Raw genomic sequence first — 16,748 nt, 5'->3', positions numbered from 1 at the left:
TCCAGGGGAACAGAGAAACGGGGTGAGGGACGCGGAGGGTCCGGCTGGCTGGCCAGAAGGAGCTAAGGCCTGAGGGCGAGCAGGATGGAACCCCGAGATGTACAGTGCGGGTCCCCCACGGCCCTGGCGGCAGAACTGGACCTGGAATCGAATCCCAGGAAGGGGGTCTGTAGAGGGGGCGTGGGGCGGGGGTGGGGGCTGCAGAGGGAGGGAGCCGGTCTGCGAGCAGGAGGAGGGATCCCCACCTCCTGGAAGGAGGCGGGGGACTGCACACGGGCAGCTCTGCCGACACCGCATCCTGAAGGCAGGAGTGGGTGTCCCAGGTGACGGTGTGGCTTCCAGGAGGACTGGCGGGTGGGGTACGGGGAGCGGCGGCCTGGCAGGCAGAGGAGCCTGGTGCCAGCAGAGGAAGGAAGCTTCCGACTCATTCGAACGTCCCCCAGTGACATGAGATTGACGCGGGATGGAGGTACCTGAACTGTGTCTCATTTGCAAGAGTCTCGATTGCTTCCTAAATAGAAAGTGTTGTGACCAGCATGATGTGTCCCTAAGACCCCCCCCTCGAGTTGGCGCAGGCCGGTCGGGAAGGGGAAACACGGCTGGCTGCGAGAGAAACATCGCCAATGAGCAGCAGCTCAGTTTCAAGAATAATTGAACTTCCCGTGAACTCGACCTGAAGAGGGCCAGGTTATCCCTTCAATGGGAGGCCAGTCAGTCATCATCCCAGTGGAAAAATCATTAGCTAAAGGGACCCTTCTAGACCAGGTGGTTCTCACGGTAGGGTCCCGCGACCCGGAGATGTTCGTTCTGGGGCCTGACCCCACACCTACTGATTCTAAAACACTGGATGGGGCCCAGCCATCTGAAGTCTCACAACCCTTTGCGAGCCGCTGGGCTGGAGGTGGATGGCAGAGACAGAACACTGGTTTGGGGTGAGGCTGGCTCAAGACAAAACCAGCTCTCACACAGTCCTGTCTTTGGCACATCACACAAATGTTCCCAGCCTCAGCTCCCTCCTGGGAAAAATGGGAAAATAACTACTTCCCTCATAAGGCTATTTTGATGCTAATTGTAATATATTTAAAGGGCTTGGAATACATATATAAACTACTATGAGTTTATCACTGAACATAAATTTGGTATTCAAAATAGTCCCCGATAGCACATAATCTCAGACAGCCAAAAAAACGAATGGTTCATGAATCAGGTATCTTGTGTGCTAAGTCACTTCAGTCGTGTCCAACTCTACGTGACTCTGTGGGCCGCCAGGCTCCTCTGTCCATGGGATTCTGCAGGGGAGAACAGTGGAGGGGGTTGCCGAGCCCTCCTCTAGGGGATCTTCCCTCTCCAGGGGTCAACCCCGGGTCTCTAGGGTCTCCTGCATTGGCAGGCGGGCTCTTTACCACTAGCGGCACCTGGGAAGCCCCAGCGTACCTTGTCACATAGTTTCTAAAAAAAAATCACTAATATTAAACAATATAACCGGGATGATGCAAAATATAATGTGGTTACTAGACATGTTAACCGCGGAAGGCAATGGCACCCCATCCCAGTACTCTTGCCTGGAAAATCCAATGGACGGAGGAGCCTGGTGGGCTTCAGTCTATGGGGTCTCGAAGAGTCGGACACGACTGAGCGACTTCACTTTCACTTTTCACTTTCATACATTGGAGAGGGAAATGGCAACCCCCTCCAGTATTCTTGCCTGGAGAATCCCAGGGATGGGGGAGCCTGGTGGGCTGCCGTCTATGGGGTCGCACAGAGTTGGACACGACTGAAGCGACTTAGCAGCAGCAGCAGCAGCAGACACGTTAACAGACTCTAGCTATTAAAAGTTGGTCAGATGAAATCTTAGTTCCTGTAAATGGAGCAATCGCCTTTTTGATGATTCAGACCAAGGAAGGCAATTATAGGTTTCCCATATCCATTTCACCTGCTTTGTGTTCTGACCCTGCACTGGGTGAAGCAAAGGCCTTTTATGGGAAGACAGTTTCTGGGCTGGGTGCATGTGATGCCTGAGGTTTTTATTCCCCGCCCCCACCAGACTGTCTTCTCTGAACAAGGTCCCCTTATTTTCTGAGAGTCTTTCCATTCACGTACACAACTAGCAAAGCAACTTTAGGTAAGAGATCATCAATAAAGTTCTTTCAGGGGCTTCCCTGATGGTCCAGTGTTTAAGAATCTGCCTTGAGATGCAGGGGACATGGGTTCGATCCCTATTCAGGGAACTAAGACCCGGAACAGCCAAAAAGAGAAAATAAAATAAAAACTCTTGCTGGTTCAGACATCAAAAATACCTTTTCCAGCTCTCTCATCCTGCAGCTTATGACTGGGGGTGAGTTACTTAATCTCTCTTCACCTGCCTTCCCCTCTCTACAAAACAGGGATAACAAACCATGCCTGAAGGTGTGTGCGAGGATTAAATGAGCTGACTGTATTTTAATGACATCCGGTCATTCTTAGAAGAAAGTTTCTAAGCAGGAAGGTTGTGTCGATAACTCTACAGTTATACACAGTACGTTGTTAGTTGCTCAGTCATGTCCAGCTCTTTGGGATCCCATGGACTGTAGCCCACCAGCCTCCTCTCTCCATGGGATTCTCCAGGCAAGAATACTGGAGTGGGTTGCCATTTTCTCCTCCAGGCCATCTTCCCGATCCAGGGATCGAACCTGAGTCTCCCGCATTGCAGGCAGATTCTTTACCGTCTGGGCCACCTGGGAAGCCCAGGTAGTACGTAACAGTATGACTTTTTGTCCTTCCTGGGTGTTAAGTTACGTTCCTGGTTTACATTTTAGTGTCTATTCAATGTCAGGAGAACTGGGTTGCTTAATTTATAGAGCAACTTAGCCCAAATTTACCTCAACCCCAATCTGAACCTCAGTAGTCACAATTCCTGACCCACCGTCACGGCTCTGCTCTCATTTCATAGGTTTCAGGGGCCAAGGGGAGTCGTTCGGTCTTTTCTCTGAGGCCGGGTTCTTGTGACACAACAAGCAAACTGTGACAGGATGAGGCCACTGCAAACTGTCCCAAATACGGAGCAAATTTGTCTCCTTGACCCAACAGAACAGAAGCATGAGCCCCACTGGCGGCCTTCTACCCGGAGCCTTTTCAGGCAGATGTTTTCTGTCCAGGTTTATTGAAAGATTTCTGGTACTTGTGAAGAAGACACGCGATGGAGAGAGTTTCATATTAGAATGGTACTGTAGTTCTTTTCCAAATCTCTCACACAAGCTGGGGCTGGAGAAGAGGCAGGGGGCAGAGCTGTGGCTCTGCCAGGGAGTGCCAGGGGACCATAACCCACGCAGACCCACACGGGCCGGAGGGAGCTGAAGCCGTGGAGGCTCAGACGTCCTGCCAACGCGTGTAGCTCCAAGGAGTCTACTGTGGGTCGTGTCTTAGTCTTTATAACTGAGCTCCAGCTATACCAGCTCCAGGGAGTGGATCCCTTGGGGCTGGAATCTCACTGTTCTGCCCACCAAAGTCTTCCCTCGGGCATTCCCAGGCCAAAGCTGCCTCTCTGGGTGGACAGAGAGGCCCACGCTCAACATCTGTAACCAGCGAGGGGCAGACAATGGATATGCATGCATTCCGTGCATAACCTCCCATCAGAACTCCATAAATGCAATCATTCCCTTTTTTTGTGAGAGCCCAAGCTCAGAAAAGTCTCAAACTAGGAAATCCGCCCATGCTCACACACCTAGTGAGCCTGTGTTCTTAGCCACTCGCTTGCCTTAGAGAGAGGCCACACTGAACCAGTTCTGGTCTAAAATTTGATCATTTATTCACAGTTTTGCAACGATAAATGGTCATTAGCTAATTTTCTACAGCTGATAAATACAAAGGTAGTTTTATTTCATTTTGTAATGCACTTGGTTTGGTTTAAAAATCAAAATTCTTCTGGAAGTGCCCTTTTAGTCATGTCCAACTCTTTGCAACCCCGTGGGCTATAGCTTGCCAGGCTCCTCTGTCCATGGGATTCTCCAGGCAAGAACACTGGCGTGGGTAGCCATTTCCTTCTCCAGGGGGAAGAGCCCTGTATATATACATGCTGGGCAGGGCATCACAGTCATCCTGCGGCAACGCTGGCTGGTGGACAGTAGGCGCCGCAGGTGAATGTATTACTACCATTATTACCAAGTGGTTGAGACAGACACAGAAAGAGCAAGGTTCTCTGTGGGAATGGTTCTTGAACAATTTCCTTTACACTCCAGAACCTCTAAAACTTCTCTATTTGATTTTTAAAAAATTGATGCCAAATTAAATGCGATTACTTTCCATTTTAGTGTTCTCCTCTCCCCTGGATATTTAACACAATTTAATTAACTGTCCATTGTGACTTCCCCATGAGGGTTTGCTTTGAAATCCTCGCTGGAGGACAATGTAAGGGCACTCATTTCTCAATAAATGTCTCCAAAACATTTCTCTTAGCCATATTAAAACCAGCCATATTAAAAGCACACACTGTCTTCTCCGTGATTCTGGAACTCCTATAAATGTGCTACCATTGATCTCAAGAGGTTCTGGGGCCTGGCCTTTCTGCTGGTGTCTGAGAGGCATCAGCTTACAGCATCCGTCCCGGGAGCAAGAGACACACATGTTGTCTTTCATCTTGTGCTGTCGGCCACATGCCGGGTCCAGCTGGCAGAAGCCCCGTGACATCAGATCCACCCTGTGCGTCCAAGGGGCATACGCCACCACTGGGAAAGGCGGCCGAGACATGACACTCTAGAGCAGAGAGAGTGATGAGAGGGCGTGCGGTGTGCCCAAGGTGGGGAGCCTTGATCGCAGCTGTGAGCGGGCCCACCGACTGCACGTGAGCACCCCCCAGGCAATGGATGCTCTGGTACCTCCAGGGTCGGGGGCCGGGGAGCGGTACCCTCAGGCTCCTGAGGAGGTGGGCTCTAACTCCAGGATCTTCATAACACGAACAGCAAAAGCTTTCAAAGAGCTCAGGAGTCACCAATACCAAACTGTCTCATGGGTCCCCCTGTTCTAAGAATCGGGACAACATTCTTCCCTCTGGGCAGCAGGACCTGCCGAGGCCCTGGCTCCACCTAAGTCTTTACGTGGGCTTCCCTGGTAGATCAGTTGGCAAAGAATCTGCCTGCAAAGCAGGAGACCCTGGTTTGATTCCTGGGCCAGGAAGATCCGCTGGAGAAGTGATAGGCCACCCACTCCAGTATTTTGGGGCTTCCCTTGTGGTTCAGCTGGTAAAGAATCCGCCTGCAATGCAGGAGACCTGGGTTCCATCCCTGAGTTGGGAATATCCCCTGGAGAAGGGAAAGGCTACCCACTCCAGTATTCTTGTCTGGAGAATTCCATGGACTGTATAGTCCATGGGGTCACAGAGTCGTATACGACTGAACAACTTTCACTTTCACTACTTGGGTCTCTCACACTGGATACCACTGAGCTAATGGCTTTTCACTGAAAACTGCCATTTAACCAAATCTGTCTCTGTGTTACACAAGCAGTCATAAAATAAGATTTTCACCTCATAAAAAATAAAATCATGGTCTATACTATGATATACTACTAACTTATCTTACAAGAAAAATCAAACTATTCTATTTTGATAACTGCTAAAATGCAACCCACTCCAGTATTCTTGCCTGGAGAGTTCCGTGGACAGAGGAGCCTGGTGTGCTGCAGTCCATGGGGTCACAAAAGAGTTGGACACGACTGAGCAACTGAACAACCACGACGATGTAGCTGACACCAACCCAAGATGAAAATGTCCCCTATCCTTTGGAGGAGGAGAAGATGGGTGGTTTGCTGTTTCCTGTATAGGAACCGGAAACGCTCAGCCAGAGGCGCGTCTCTCACTCCTCACCTTATTTGAAGTCTCCAAATTTCGTCCCTGAACCATTTTCTAAGAAATAAGAAAACACAGTCTGTCACACTTATTTTGGGGCTTTATTACAAATAAATACAACACAAGTTAACAACAAAACCCATAAAAGAAGGCTACTCCCAGTAACCTGTGTCAGGGTCCCCATGTCTGGGATCAGTACCCTTTGTACAACAACACCCGCTTCACCGATTTAATCAGAGACTAGGATTCAAGCTTGTAGAAAATATTCTACAGGAACCACCGCACTCATCTGAGGACTTTTATTTTTCATTTTCCTGATCATAGTTTTTAATGATAACTTCTGAATCAGTTGTGCACTTTGAGGGATGTACTTGGTGAGGCCTATACTAGTCATACCATTGAAATGCAAGATTTTTTTGGAAAAAAAAATCACATACATTGATTAACCTTCATATGGGTCCCTCAACTGCATCCCTCATTGTTATTCTCTAGTATTATACAAGCATCCACCCACAAAATTATTAAGACTTGGTTTATTACAAGCACAGAACAGTCAGAGCGCAGTAATCCTTCAAAAGCCATGTTACCGAACTCTCACTCGGATAAAGTCATGCCAACCATCATTTACAGTGCTCGTGTTATCGTCCTTCTAGAGGGCTACACCAGGAACCTTAAGAAACTTGACTTTTTCCTTACAGAAGAGAAGTAAGTTTCCTTTCTTGGTTATAGTCTAAGACAAAAAAAAAAAAAGAAGAAAAATGGAAAGGGTTTTATTTTGTTCTGACAGGTGGGCAGTGTTCCCACACCCCATCCCCAAAGGCCTTGGAGGGCTCAGCTCTGCGCCCTTGAACTGCTGGGAGCTGGCCCCGGGCGCCCCCCGCTGACCTGCACTCTGCACCTGTGCCCGGCTCGGCTGATGACACAGACGGGCCTGAAAGCGCCAGGACAGCTGAGCAAAGCCTAGTCTGCACAATGGACGTCAGCGCCTAAAATTATGGCCCCCGAGAGCCAGCGGTCCTCCTCCTGCTGCCTCCCCCAGTGAAGACTCTGAGGAAGACAGAGACCCTGGCAGACGGGGGTCAGCGTTGGGGCTGCTGTCCCCCTGCTCCAGGAAGCTGGGGGGCTTCCTACAGGACCCCAGCCACCCCGTGATTCACCAGATCCCGTGGGTGTGAGGGAGAGGGAGACACAAGCCCTGGAGGGTTAAGCTGTGAAGAAGCAGCACTATACTTAATTAATTATTAATTAAGTTATTAATAAAGCAAGGACCTAGGAATAAATCCAGGGAATTTGTGTAAGAGCTTCCTACTGAAAAGTACAAAACATCGTGAAAGATGTTCAATCACACCTAAGAAAGTGCAGCAATACACCACATTCAAATGACACCAAATACACCATGTTCAAAAGTCAAAACTGTTAAAATGTCCGTTCTTCTCTAAATTAATATACAGGATTAATGCAAAAGTGAAGCAGCACTGTTGCAGGAAAGAGCTCATTATAATCTATGAAGGTCAAGTTCAGGACTGGCTGAGCCAAAGTTCTAAAAGGGGGCACATTTGTCACTCAATCCCTTCCTCGTTTACTTCTTACCTTAAACAAGATTTTATTAAATGCCATTTGTGATTTCATTACAAGTGTTTATTAAATAGTCTCCACCCTCAAGAAAGCTGCAGTCTGATTCAGCAAACAGAGAGGGTGGTTGGGCAGAAGAAGGGGACCAGACCCCCAGGGTTGGGCAGGGGGATGAGGGGAGGGGGAAGGAGGTATATTTCTGGGACAGGTAACTCTTCACTGCATCTTTGGGCTTCCAGGTGGCTCAGACAGTAAAGAATCTGCCTGCCAATGCAGGAGACGGAACAGGTGCAGGTTCGATCCCTGGGTTCGGAAGATCCCCTGGAGGAGGGCATAGCAACCCATTCCAGTATTCTTGATGGAGAATCCCATGGACAGAGGAAACTGGAGGGCTACAGTCCATGGGGTCGCACGATTGAACACACACAGCACAGCTGCATCTTTACATTAAAAAAAAAAAAAATGGACTGGCCTCCAAAAGAAAGAGGAAAGGTATTTGGAGGAAAGGAAGCAGCACACTCACAGCCCAGGGAGGACAACCAGGCATGTCCCGCAGGGGCTGCAGGAGGGAAACCTGCAGAGGAGGGGGCCTGAAGGGCCCTTGGACAAGGTCATGGTGACCTTGTATACAGACCAAGGCGGGGACCGTCTCGAAGTACTAGCTTCCCTACCATTGCACCAGGTGCCGGCAGCCTCTAAGAAACACAACAAAATGTGTATTTGTCAGGGGAGGCTCAAACCACCCTGCAAATCTGGGTGGCTTCACATAAGACAGTGTACATTCCACAGTCTTGCGAAGAGGAAATAAAGGGGAGGAAGATAGGGGCTCCGCTTCCTGCAGGCTTCAAGATCTGCACCCCATCCTGTTAAGGACCTGGCCCTCTCTGGGGGCCCCGGGATTCTCTGCACATAGATGAGGGAAGGAAGGAAGAGGGGAGACTGCGAGGAGGAAGGTTTTCCTGCCTCCAGGTGTGTGTTTCTCTCAACATCACTGACCAGAACTCCATCACGGGACCACCCCCAACCCCGAGCTGCAAGGGGAGCTGGGAAATACAGCCTCGCTGTGCATCTCAGTGGAAAAGGACACGGTACTCTCGGCCTCAGTGGAAATCAGTGCCTGTTAACATAGAAGGTAAGTTTATTAGTGATGTATTGCACTTGACCAGAGGCCAGCAAGCTACAGCTCCAGGGTCAAGTCTGAACCAGCATCCATCTCCTCTCTCCCTCCCCCACCCCCATCCAGCTCAAGACTCTCTATGGTAACAGGATCCAGTTTTCTGAGCATCCCTTATGGCTAGGCACAGTGATAGACACTCTACATGCGTATGGCGGAGCAATCACTAAGGAAAGTGTTATTATGTGTGTATCTGTGTTAGTTGCTTAGTCGTGTCCCACTCTTTGCGACCCCAAAGACTGTAACCCACCAGGCTCCTCTGTCCATGGAATTCTCCAGGCAAGAATACTGGAGTGGGTTGCCATTTCCTTCTCCAGGGGATCTTCCTGATCCAGGGATTGAACCCAGGTCTCTTCCACTGCAGGCAGATTCCTTACCATCTGAGCTACAAGGAAATTTCTTGTGTGTGTGTGTGGCACTGGGCAGCTTACGGGATACTACTTCCCCAACCAGGGACTGAAGCTGGGCTAAGGCAGTGAAAGCGCCAGGTTCTAACCACTGAACTGCAAGGGAATTCCTAATTACATCCATTCTAGAACTGAGGAAACTGAGGCTCAGGCAGGTTCTGCGACTTGTCCTTAAAGTGGAAGCATGGAGCAACTGGGCTTTAGGCTGAGATCTCTCTGACCCCAAAGGACAGGGATGTTCTTTCCATCATATCAGGGTGGCCAAAAAGTTCACTTGGGTTTTTCCATACGATGTTACAGAAAACTGCCTGATGCCAAGGGTCTTTAACCCATACATAAATGGCAGACATCCATGCCTTATCTGTTGGACATCCCCTGTGGTTGCGCCCCTGCCTGTGCCCAAGGCCCCACCCCATGGTGCGCCAAGATTCCCAGGGAGTGTGGTGCAGCTGTGGGCACCTCGTTCCAATCAATTATAGGGTTTTACTGTCAGCTGCCTGTCTCTGGAGACCCCCAAGCTTTCTGCAAGTACACCGCAGCACTTCATCAGATAAAGCGTGGGACTCCCGGTTGAGGAAAGGGCCAACGCTTTGCCCCAAGGTCTGCAGAGTGTCTGGGGGAACTGGCATTCGCTTCAACCACACATAGGCTGTTCCACCCATGAGGATCTTGTCACGGTCCTCATGTGGTCTTGGGGCCACCTGCAAGGGCCTTACACGTGTGTGAACAATGAAGATTCCCAAACACCACTCCCATCTTTTGAGTCCACGTCTGTGGGTGGGTCCCAGGAATATCCATCAGTCACTGCTCCGGGGACATTTGAATGGCTACGAATAAATAAGGATGAAAATGAGAGCATGTGCACAGGCAACATTTTTCTCCTCATATATTCTTCTCGGGCTCCTCCTTGTCCCCCGAAGCTGCAGTCAAGGTCAGTGCTCAGTATGCTCTGATTCAGCCCCAGTTAATCAGAAGAAGGCATCCCTTCACCATACCTGTCACCACTTGCGGCCTTTTGCTATCTCGGGGCAAGTCTCTCTGCCAGGTCCTGAGCTCATGGGAGAAAGACTTAGCCATCTTCATACACCAGCCTGGCTCAGTGCTTAGCATATGTTGTTGTTTAGTTGCTAAGTCATGTCCGACTCTTTTGTGACCCCCATGGACTGCAGCTCTCCAGGCTCCTCTGTTCATGGGATTCTCCGGGCAAGAATACTGGAGTAGGGTGCCTTTTTCTCCTCCAGGGGATCTTCCCGACTCAGGAATTGAACCTGTGTCTATTATGTCTTCTGCACTGGCAAGGTGGGTTCTTTACCACTATGCCACCAGGGAGGCCCACCCAGCATATAGTAAATGCTAAATAAATTTCAATGGAGCTGTCATTGGTAACATAATAAATAAGTTGCCAGAAGAAAGCAGGAGATGCGGTTTTGTGTTCTCATCTCTTTTGGCTCTGGGTTCATACACACATCACTGCATGGACCTGCTCGGCCATTCTGCGGCCGACACCAAGCTGCAGACACAGACCGGGATGACTGCTCACCTCATTAAGCTCAACCAACACACACACACATGCCAAACACATAACGAACAACAAGTGAGATGTTTGGAACATCAAAGGCTTCGGGGAGTGTAATTACAAGATATAAAATATAGAGCTGGGCTTCCTTGGTGGCTCAGATGGTAAAGAATCTGCCTGCCCATGCAGGAGACCCAGGTTTGATCCCTGGGTAGGGAAGATCCCCTGGAGAAGGGAATGGGTACCCACCCCAGTATTCTAGTCATATGTAAAACATTTAAAAAAACCGAAAACTGGAAACACAAAAATGAGCAAACAGTAAGAGACTAGCAATACACAACCAGGGATATTTGAAAGATAAAAAATGATAAATGAAAAAGATAAGGGCTGAAATAAAAAACTTCAATGAACTCATTAAACAGCAGATTTGATAGTGCTAAATAGAAACATTGTGATGTGGAAGATAAGTCTGAAAAGCTACCTGAACCATCATACAGATACTGAAACGGGAAGTATGAGAGAAAGTTAAGAGTCATGAAGCACAGATAAAGAAGGTTCAACTTACGTTTAATTAGAATTTCAGAAAGAAAGAGTAGAAACTACGAAATGAAGAGATAATGGTTGAGAATATTCCAGAACCTGCCAAAGAACTAAAATTTGCAGTTAAAGAAAATACAATTGGTTCATTCAACAGCTATTTACTGAATGCCTACTATACGCCAGGGACCTTTTAGAAGCAATGCATAGTAAATTGGATAAATACAAAAAATACCCACCTAGACACAACCCAAGAGAAAAGGACAATTAGACTAACAACAGGCTTTTCAAAAGCAAAATGAGAGCTACCAGGCAGAGCTCACATCCTGACAGGGCTGCTGCTGCTGCTAAGTCACTTCAGTCGTGACTCTGTGTGACCCCATAGACAGCAGCCCACCAGGCTCCCCTGTCCCTGGGATTCTCCAGGCAAGAACACTGGAGCAGGTTGCCATTTCTTTCTCCAGTGCATGAAAGTGAAAAGTGAAAGTCAAGTCACTCAGTCATGTTAGACTCTTCACGACCCCATGGACAGCAACCCACCAGGCTCCTCTCCATGGGATTTTCCAGGCAAGAGTACTGGAGTAGGGTGCCATTGCCTTCTCTGCCTGAAAGGGCTAAGGAAAAATAACTGGCAGAATAAAACTATTTACCTGGCAGAACTATCTTTCAAGAATAATCGTGAAATGACACTTCCATAGAAACAAAAGTGGAGAACATTCACCATCAAGAGATACAAACTAAATAGAAACGTTTTAAAGATGTACATAAACAAGAAGCAGGGAAAGTGAAACAGCATGGATGATTAGATGAAGGGCAAATGTGAACCAAACATACATGATTTGCAGAAAATCCATAAATTAACAATGAAAGAACAAACCTAGAATATTGGCTACTAATGCCTGTGATACAGGAGTGATTGAATCAAAGTGTTTAAGATCCTAGATTGTTTAGGAGAAGGTTGTAGTATTCAATTCAGACTCAGTTAAGTAAACCTGGTAGAATTTCAGGGGTAACCACTGAAAGAACTGAACTGAAGAGTCTAAATTCTACAACAAGGACCTACTGTACAGCACAGGGAACTATATTCAATATCCCGTGATAATATGAAAAAGAATGTAAGTGCTTCCCTGGTGGCTCAGATAGTAAAGCGTCTGCCTGCAATGTGGGAGACCCAGGTTCGATCCCTGGGTTGGGAAGATCCCCTGGAGAAGGCAATGGCAATCCACTCCAGCACTCTTGCCTGGAAAATCCCATGGACGGAGGAGCCTGATAGGTTACAAGGCTACAGTCCGTGGGGTCGCAAAGAGTCAGACATGACTGAGTGACTTCACTTTATTTCACATGTACAACTGAATCACTTTGCTGTACAGTAGAAATTCATTGTAAATTAAGTATATACCAATAAAATAACTTTTATTTATATTAAAAATATAATGAAACTAAAAAGAAATAAAAGAGGAGAAATAGAAAATGAACAGTGCCACAGCCGATCTTTTGAAGTAATAACAAAACAGATGCTCTGGTGAGGTGGATTCAGCAAAAAAACAAGGAAGGCACACGTCCTGTTAAAATTAAAACAATAGAAAAGTAAGATCTTTCCCAAGGGCCCAGAGCAAATCAGAAACTCAGCTCAGAATAAACGGGGAGCCTGGCTAACCTCCACTCTCCAGTATTCACAGCAGTGTGTCTCCACACGCTCATGGCTCTGATCTCTGAGGTTGGGTGCCTGTCCTGGGATGGATGTGCAAGAAGCAGAGCAGAGACAGGGAAACACCAGGGCAGCCCCCAAGATCAAAGCAGGCTCCGCTTTCTTCAGTGGGGCAGCCACTTCCCTCAAATGGGCTTTCATGTTTTGTGTGTGGGAGAAAGAATAATCTAGCAAGGGCAATTCAATCTATTTTTAATGGTGCTCTGAAGCCTTGTTCCTAGTGCGAGAGAAGCGCCCCTCTCCATCCTCCACCAAGCAAATATTTCAAAGTCCCAACATCAGTTTCAAAGACTCACTCCCTGGGGAAGAAACTGAAACAATTGGGTGGCGAGGGCCTGGACTTGTCCGCAGCTCATCATGCTTTCTTCTGCCCAATGTCTGGCAACCAGATAAGGCTGAGATTCAGACATTAGAAAAGTCTGTGTTGAGAACCTTCAATGTAGGTGAAAAATCCACCTTATCGCCTCGAGCAAGATAAACAGGACGGAGAGCTGGACTAAAACAGCCCTACACTTGGCTCTGACTTCTGACGTAACTCCTTGGTGCTTGTTTCGCTTTGGAAGATGAAAAAAAGGGTGGCTGAGGTTGAAGTGCCCATTCTGCAGCGTTTCGCCGGGAGCACAGCCATTCCCACGACAGGGAAGACAGCCGCCCCATCTGCATCGTATCATGTTCCCGACACCGTGAAATGAAACAAAATGACACGCTGGTCAGTGGAGACCAGGATAGTAACTAAGTAAACAGGGAGGTTCAACAAGATTTCTTGCAGGTTCTGAAGTGTGAGCGATCCGGTATCGTGTTGTGTGGACCTGTTCCAAGGACTCTGAGCGCTGCCTGGCCCAAAGGAGACCGATTCACAATCAAGACCCCCTGGATCCAGACCCAACTTGGCTACGTGGAACGTCTGGGATGCTGGTAGGTCTCTTCACATTCTCTTGCCTCAGGCTCCCTTTCTACAAAGCTGGGACAATGCTCTCTTTCCCGTAATGGTGCAAGGATTAAATATGACAGCCATAGGGGGTCATTATGGAATCTGAGCTCCCCTTCCACCTTCTGAGCTCTCCTGATTCACCCTCCCTTTCTGTGATTAATACAATAGATTTTTAAGTCCTTGAGAACACACTGTGTACACGGTATGAGTCAGAGATAGAACTATAGTTCCTTTCATCACTCTGATAGAATATGAAAAATAAACCCTAATTGGACCACATGCAAAACCAAAGACAGCTGTGTATTAGCAGTGAAGAACTCTAAGAGGGAAGGAATTGTTCTAGATGCTGAAACTCCTGAACAGACAGAGGGCTTCCTCTCAAGAATCAAAACATTAAAAACAAACTAGAAGAAGCAAACAGTTTTGGACCAAAAAGAAAAGAAAAAATAATCTCTAATATATTTCCGAAACTTGTCAGAGGCCTTAAGAGAGGATTCTGGATAGCATTTTAGTTTTCCTTGAAGATTTTTGTCATTGTGCTGATTACACTGAGAATAGCCATCCAGTGATGTCACTGATGGCGCTGGTAGGACTACAAAGGGCTGAATCCAAACCCTGATACTACAGATGAGAATGCTAAGCCCAGAGAGGTCAAGCAATCCACCCAAGCCACACAGCCACCTGGAGGCAGTCCCAGGTCCTGATGTGCGATGTGCTCATCTTCCACAGCGCCTTTTTGAGCATCGTAAGACTTCATAACCATCCCTCTTTTGAAATAACCCCGGAAGGCTTGAAACAAGCCTGGAAGTCCAGAATAAGGCATCTGAGCTTAGATATCGCAGTGTCTCTCTTCTCTGATGTGCATGAGTCATGCGTTCAGGGGAACTCCCCTGCAGTGTGTGTGCATTTTGCTTTTAAGGCTCATTTCATTCTTCATTTGAGATTCACGTGTTCAAAAATCAGGTGTCTCCTCTCCAAGGGGCATCTGCTGGTTTGCTTGGAAAGTAGCATTAAGCAGTCATGCTGGATGGAATAGAAGCAGCCACCTTGGATGCAACTTGAAGGAAATACTGGTGATAATACCCTTTCCCACGCCCATTCATTTCAAGAGTGAAATCCCTAACACCACCAGTCTATAAAGCAAGTCCTGATGGTGACCCACGAATTAGGTAGAAATTAAAGTACCCCAGACACACACTGATATGGCCTGACCGGGGTTTGATCTCTAGAGCTCTTAGCAGAGGACCTTACACAGTGTGTTCACACACAGAGCATGCATAACCTCAAAGATTGACAACCCCAGCACCAGAGAGATGTGGTCATCGGATCAAAGAACACTGTTTACAGGCAGAAGAGGCACCGCAAACCCTGAAGCCAGTGCTTTCCCCCATTATTCAAGGCGGTCCTTAAACACTCCTTGTGACAATCAGTTAAAGACATTCCCACCACCCCAATTGCCTGGGCACATTCAATCATTTGTTGGAAATTCAATTGATCTGGGATTGCAGGCAAAGTTCAGTAAAGCTGCTCATCCCATCCACCCGAGCTCAGTGGGTCCCTGAGGTTAGAGCCAACCAAGACAGTCCTGCCACCAAGGTAGAGGGCACCTAACCTGCAATGCCCTGCTTCCTTGTGAAAGTGAAGTTGCTCAGTCATGTCCAACTCTTTGCGATCCAGACATAGACAAAAAGCCCGTGGGGACTGCCCGCTCCAGCTACCCCAACGGTGAGGAGTGCCCCCACCCGGCTCCCAGCAGCCACCCACAGTAAGTGGAGTGTTCACTCTGCATGCTTTGGGGAGGGGATTTTTTTTTTTTAATTCAAAACCTCAGCTTTCCCAACTTCTCTCAAATGTTGCCCTTTGCCCCAAAGGAGTTTTACCAAAATCTTGCTCCCAGGATAGCCTCGACCTTTGTCCTTTTGCATTTCAGATAATCACGTGGGTGGCTCTGCCTTCAAACTTAGATTTCTCCTTTCTTTTTTTGCCGGTTGGAGACCACCAGCCGGCGCGGACCTGTTCCGTGTCGCTCGCCCCAGACTCTGCGGTGGTTCTCTCTACCCGCGTCGGTCCCTTCCGACTACTTGCTCACACACAGCTCAGAGATAACGCGCACCCCATTAGATGCTCGGATCCCTAAGAAGGCGTGCGCGAAGTATCTTAGCCCTCGGCTTCAAGGGCAGTTTTCGTTCACCCCTGCAACCAAAGCACCTCTTCATTAACACGGAATTCTCCAGGCCAGAATACTGGAGTGGGTAGTCTTTCCCTTCTCCAGGGGATCTTCCCAACTCAGGGGTGGAACCCAGGTGTCCCACATTGCAGACGGATTCTTTACCTGCTGAACCACAAGGGAACCCCCGTTAACTCCCTAGCAGAGAGGGGAAAAAGAAAAGCCATAACCCTGGGGCGGGCAGTTGCGACGCAGCCCTTCCGGGTGCAGGATGAAGCTGGCGGGGGCCCGGAGGTAACCGACTGGTCCCAGCCTCCGCGCACCGTCCCGGCGGCCGGCTTGCTGGGCTCCCGGCCTCCGCGGGAATCCGGGCGCCGCGCGCCGCCGCCGGGCCCCTTACCTCGCTGACGATGGTCGAGTGGGCCTGGGCGTACCGCCAGCCGTCCCGGCACTGCACGAGCGGCGCGGAGCGGTTGGGGAAGGCGGCGAGGGGGTCGGCGCAGCTGAGCGCGCCGGGGGCGGCGCTGCCGTTGGCCGCCTCCAGGAGGTAGCGCTGGCAGCGGCCGTCGCCGCGGCCCTCGGGGGGCGCGGGGCCGAGGGGCGCGGGCGCCGTGCGGTTCCACTCCTCCTCGGGGCTCCAGCCGCAGCGCTCGGCCAGCGCGGCGGCGCTCGGCCCGCGGCACCAGTAGTGGTCGGGCCGGCTGCCCAGGAAGACCACGCCGACGAAGAGGAAGGCGAAGGTGACGCCCGTCAGGCACAGCAGCAGGAACACGCGCCGCTGGAAGCGCCCGAACTCGCCGGCCCGCTGCAGCGCCTCGTCGAAGGACGGCATGGTGCGCCCGCCCGCCTCCCGCGAGCGCGTCTGCCGCCCGCCGCCCGGGGCCGCCGAGTGACCCGCCGGCCGGCCGGCCGCCTCCT

The 16,748-nt window shown here is 49.4% G+C and overlaps 1 protein-coding gene across 2 annotated transcripts in view; it reads right to left on the bottom strand.

Annotated features, from left to right (window-relative positions):
• The window catches only part of SLC22A3 (solute carrier family 22 member 3), a 99,971-nt gene extending 83,300 nt beyond the window's left edge, over positions 1-16,671 (bottom strand). For both annotated transcript variants that reach the window (XM_040238932.1, XM_040238933.1), the window contains exon 1: positions 16,231-16,671. In XM_040238932.1, the coding sequence (XP_040094866.1) occupies positions 16,231-16,662 (432 nt within the window). In that variant the 5' untranslated portion in view covers positions 16,663-16,671. The remainder of the gene's footprint in view (positions 1-16,230) is intronic.
• Between the last annotated feature and the right edge of the window lie 77 nt (positions 16,672-16,748).

Source organism: Oryx dammah, unplaced genomic scaffold (assembly GCF_014754425.2).
Source record: "Oryx dammah isolate SB20612 unplaced genomic scaffold, SCBI_Odam_1.1 HiC_scaffold_4, whole genome shotgun sequence".
Lineage (NCBI taxonomy): Eukaryota > Metazoa > Chordata > Mammalia > Artiodactyla > Bovidae > Oryx > Oryx dammah.
Note: the sequence above shows the minus strand (reverse complement) of the source record. Positions and strands in the feature narration are given on the sequence as shown.